This window comes from Glycine max, chromosome 6 (genome assembly GCF_000004515.6).
Source record: "Glycine max cultivar Williams 82 chromosome 6, Glycine_max_v4.0, whole genome shotgun sequence".
Lineage (NCBI taxonomy): Eukaryota > Viridiplantae > Streptophyta > Magnoliopsida > Fabales > Fabaceae > Glycine > Glycine max.
The window spans coordinates 46,844,700-46,846,846 of NC_038242.2; the positions used below are offsets into that span (position 1 = coordinate 46,844,700).

Below are 2,147 nucleotides of genomic sequence, written 5' to 3' on the forward strand. Positions count from 1 at the left end.
TAAAGTAAAAATAAATTATTGAGGTGAAATTCGAATTTTAATTGAAAATCAATACTAAAAACACTTAAAAATAAAATTATATGTAATAAATTTTTATCCTTTAAAATTAATAAAAATATTTAATATAAAACTATTTATGTTCTTTTTCATAAAAGTTAAGTTTTCGGCATAGTTGATTTGTGACAAGAAAGAACTATGCCATATAAGTAAAACTATACATTATGATATATGAGGAAAAAAAACCCTGGTTCGTCTTCATTGATCTCCTAAAATCCCTCCTATAAACAAGATTACATAAAACAAAAAAACAAAAAAAGAAGCAAAAGAAACATAGATAAAAGTTAAAGACAAGCGAGAGTGGTATATCACCGTAGACAAAAAGAACAGAAACAATATACTATCCACCCTACATCACCCACATATGCTCCAAAACATGTATACAAAGATTTTCCAAGCATGTGTAGGGTTTTATTTGGAAGAGTAATGCTATTTCTACAACATCTCACAATATTTTTATGACAAAGAGCAAGAAAGGGAAGATAGAGAAAGAAGTGTAACATAAGAAAAGTAATAGTAACAGGAGAAAAGACAAAGAGATAAAAAAAAAAAAAAACTGTTGAGAGAAAATATTGTAGAAAATTGTGAGTAGAAATAGCATTATTCTATTTGAAAACACACTTTGAAGTTTACAACTTAGCTAAGGAGGAAGGTACCACTGCATGCACCTGATAATTAAGCTCACACCATTGTAGCTTAAAGTTCTATGTGTAGATAAACCAAAACATGTCATGCATGCGTGTAGCCACTATGATCTCTCCACACATAATAAACTATGGCTTGCGTGGTGGAGCTCTCACATTATGCTGAGGATCTGGTCCTCCTGGTGCAAGTCTATCTGCAGGTGCTAGTGGGAGATCATCACCAAATGGAATACGCACACGCTTTGATAGGTGAATACCCGATTTGTGGAGAAAGTTTTGGATGTCAACAACTTTTTTGTGAGCGAATAATGGATTGTGGCCATGGAGACTACGAGCTTGCAAAGTCATGAAGAATGTAGAGAACATGATTAGGGCAAGTATGGGCACTAGGGTTGCACTTGTATTTCCCATATGCGTGATGTAAGTCTTAGAATTGAACAAGGTGATATAAAGTGAGAACAATTATATATAAGCTTGAGATGGCTTGTGGAATGATCAAGGAGTTGGGGGTAGTTTTTGGAAGGTTACTACAAGGTGTAAGCACTATTTATACGTGGTTAGGTTAGCAACAGCCTATCACTGGTGAATATAACTATATCTTTATTTCAAAAGTTTTTTTTATGATCAACAAATGTTAATTTGTTAGCATGTTAATTTTATTAGTAGAAGAAATCAAATTCACAAACTTTCTCTTTTTACTTTTTTTTTCAACCATCAAACTTATTTTATATCTCCTCTCTATTTCAATAGTTAAGCCTTATAGTAAAATGCATGCATGGGCATTCTTTGAGGTTTGGTCTTATAGTAAACCAATATGCAGATTTAATAATAAAGGTAAATTGTCAAATAATCCATTAGCTCAAAAGAATACGTTGTTAGAGATTTATTATAAAATCAAGAGTACGTTTTAACCCTAAAAATTTAGGATGTGTTTGGTTTGCATTTTTATTTTCTGAAAACTGTTTTCATTTTTAAAAGATTAGAATTTTGAAAACATGTTTGGTTTTACTTCTTGTTTTCTATTTTCAAGAAATAAAAACACTAAAAATACGTTTTCAAAAGGAAATGTATTTTTAGATTTACTTAAAATTACATTTCTTATTACCACGTTTTCAATTTACTCAAAATAAGGTTTCTGATTTCAACTGAAAATACTAAAAATAAGACTTTATAGCTAAGGAGGAAGGTAAAACAAACGCATTTTCATCACTATATTTTATTTTACAATGAAAATGAAAGCAGAAAACAACCAAATCAAATATCCCTTAACCGGTTCTTAATATATTGGGCATTTAGATATATCTAAGTAGCTAGTCTATTGAATTTAATCGTTATTATACTTATTGTGTTCTAATAAAAAGTTGAATTTCAATGCAACGTAGAAAACTTGTGCATTTACTAATTACCACCTTTCAATTCCAAGAAGTTTTTTGCATGGGGGATATC

The 2,147-nt window shown here is 30.3% G+C and overlaps 1 protein-coding gene across 1 annotated transcript; it reads right to left on the minus strand.

Annotated features, from left to right (window-relative positions):
• Positions 1-230: 230 nt before the first annotated feature.
• Positions 231-1,136, minus strand: RIC2 (CLE-related protein RIC2). Its single transcript, NM_001353359.1, has one exon. The coding sequence runs from the start codon at positions 1,110-1,112 to the stop codon at positions 831-833; it is 282 nt and encodes a 93-aa protein (NP_001340288.1). The 5' UTR covers positions 1,113-1,136; the 3' UTR covers positions 231-830.
• Positions 1,137-2,147: the final 1,011 nt, after the last annotated feature.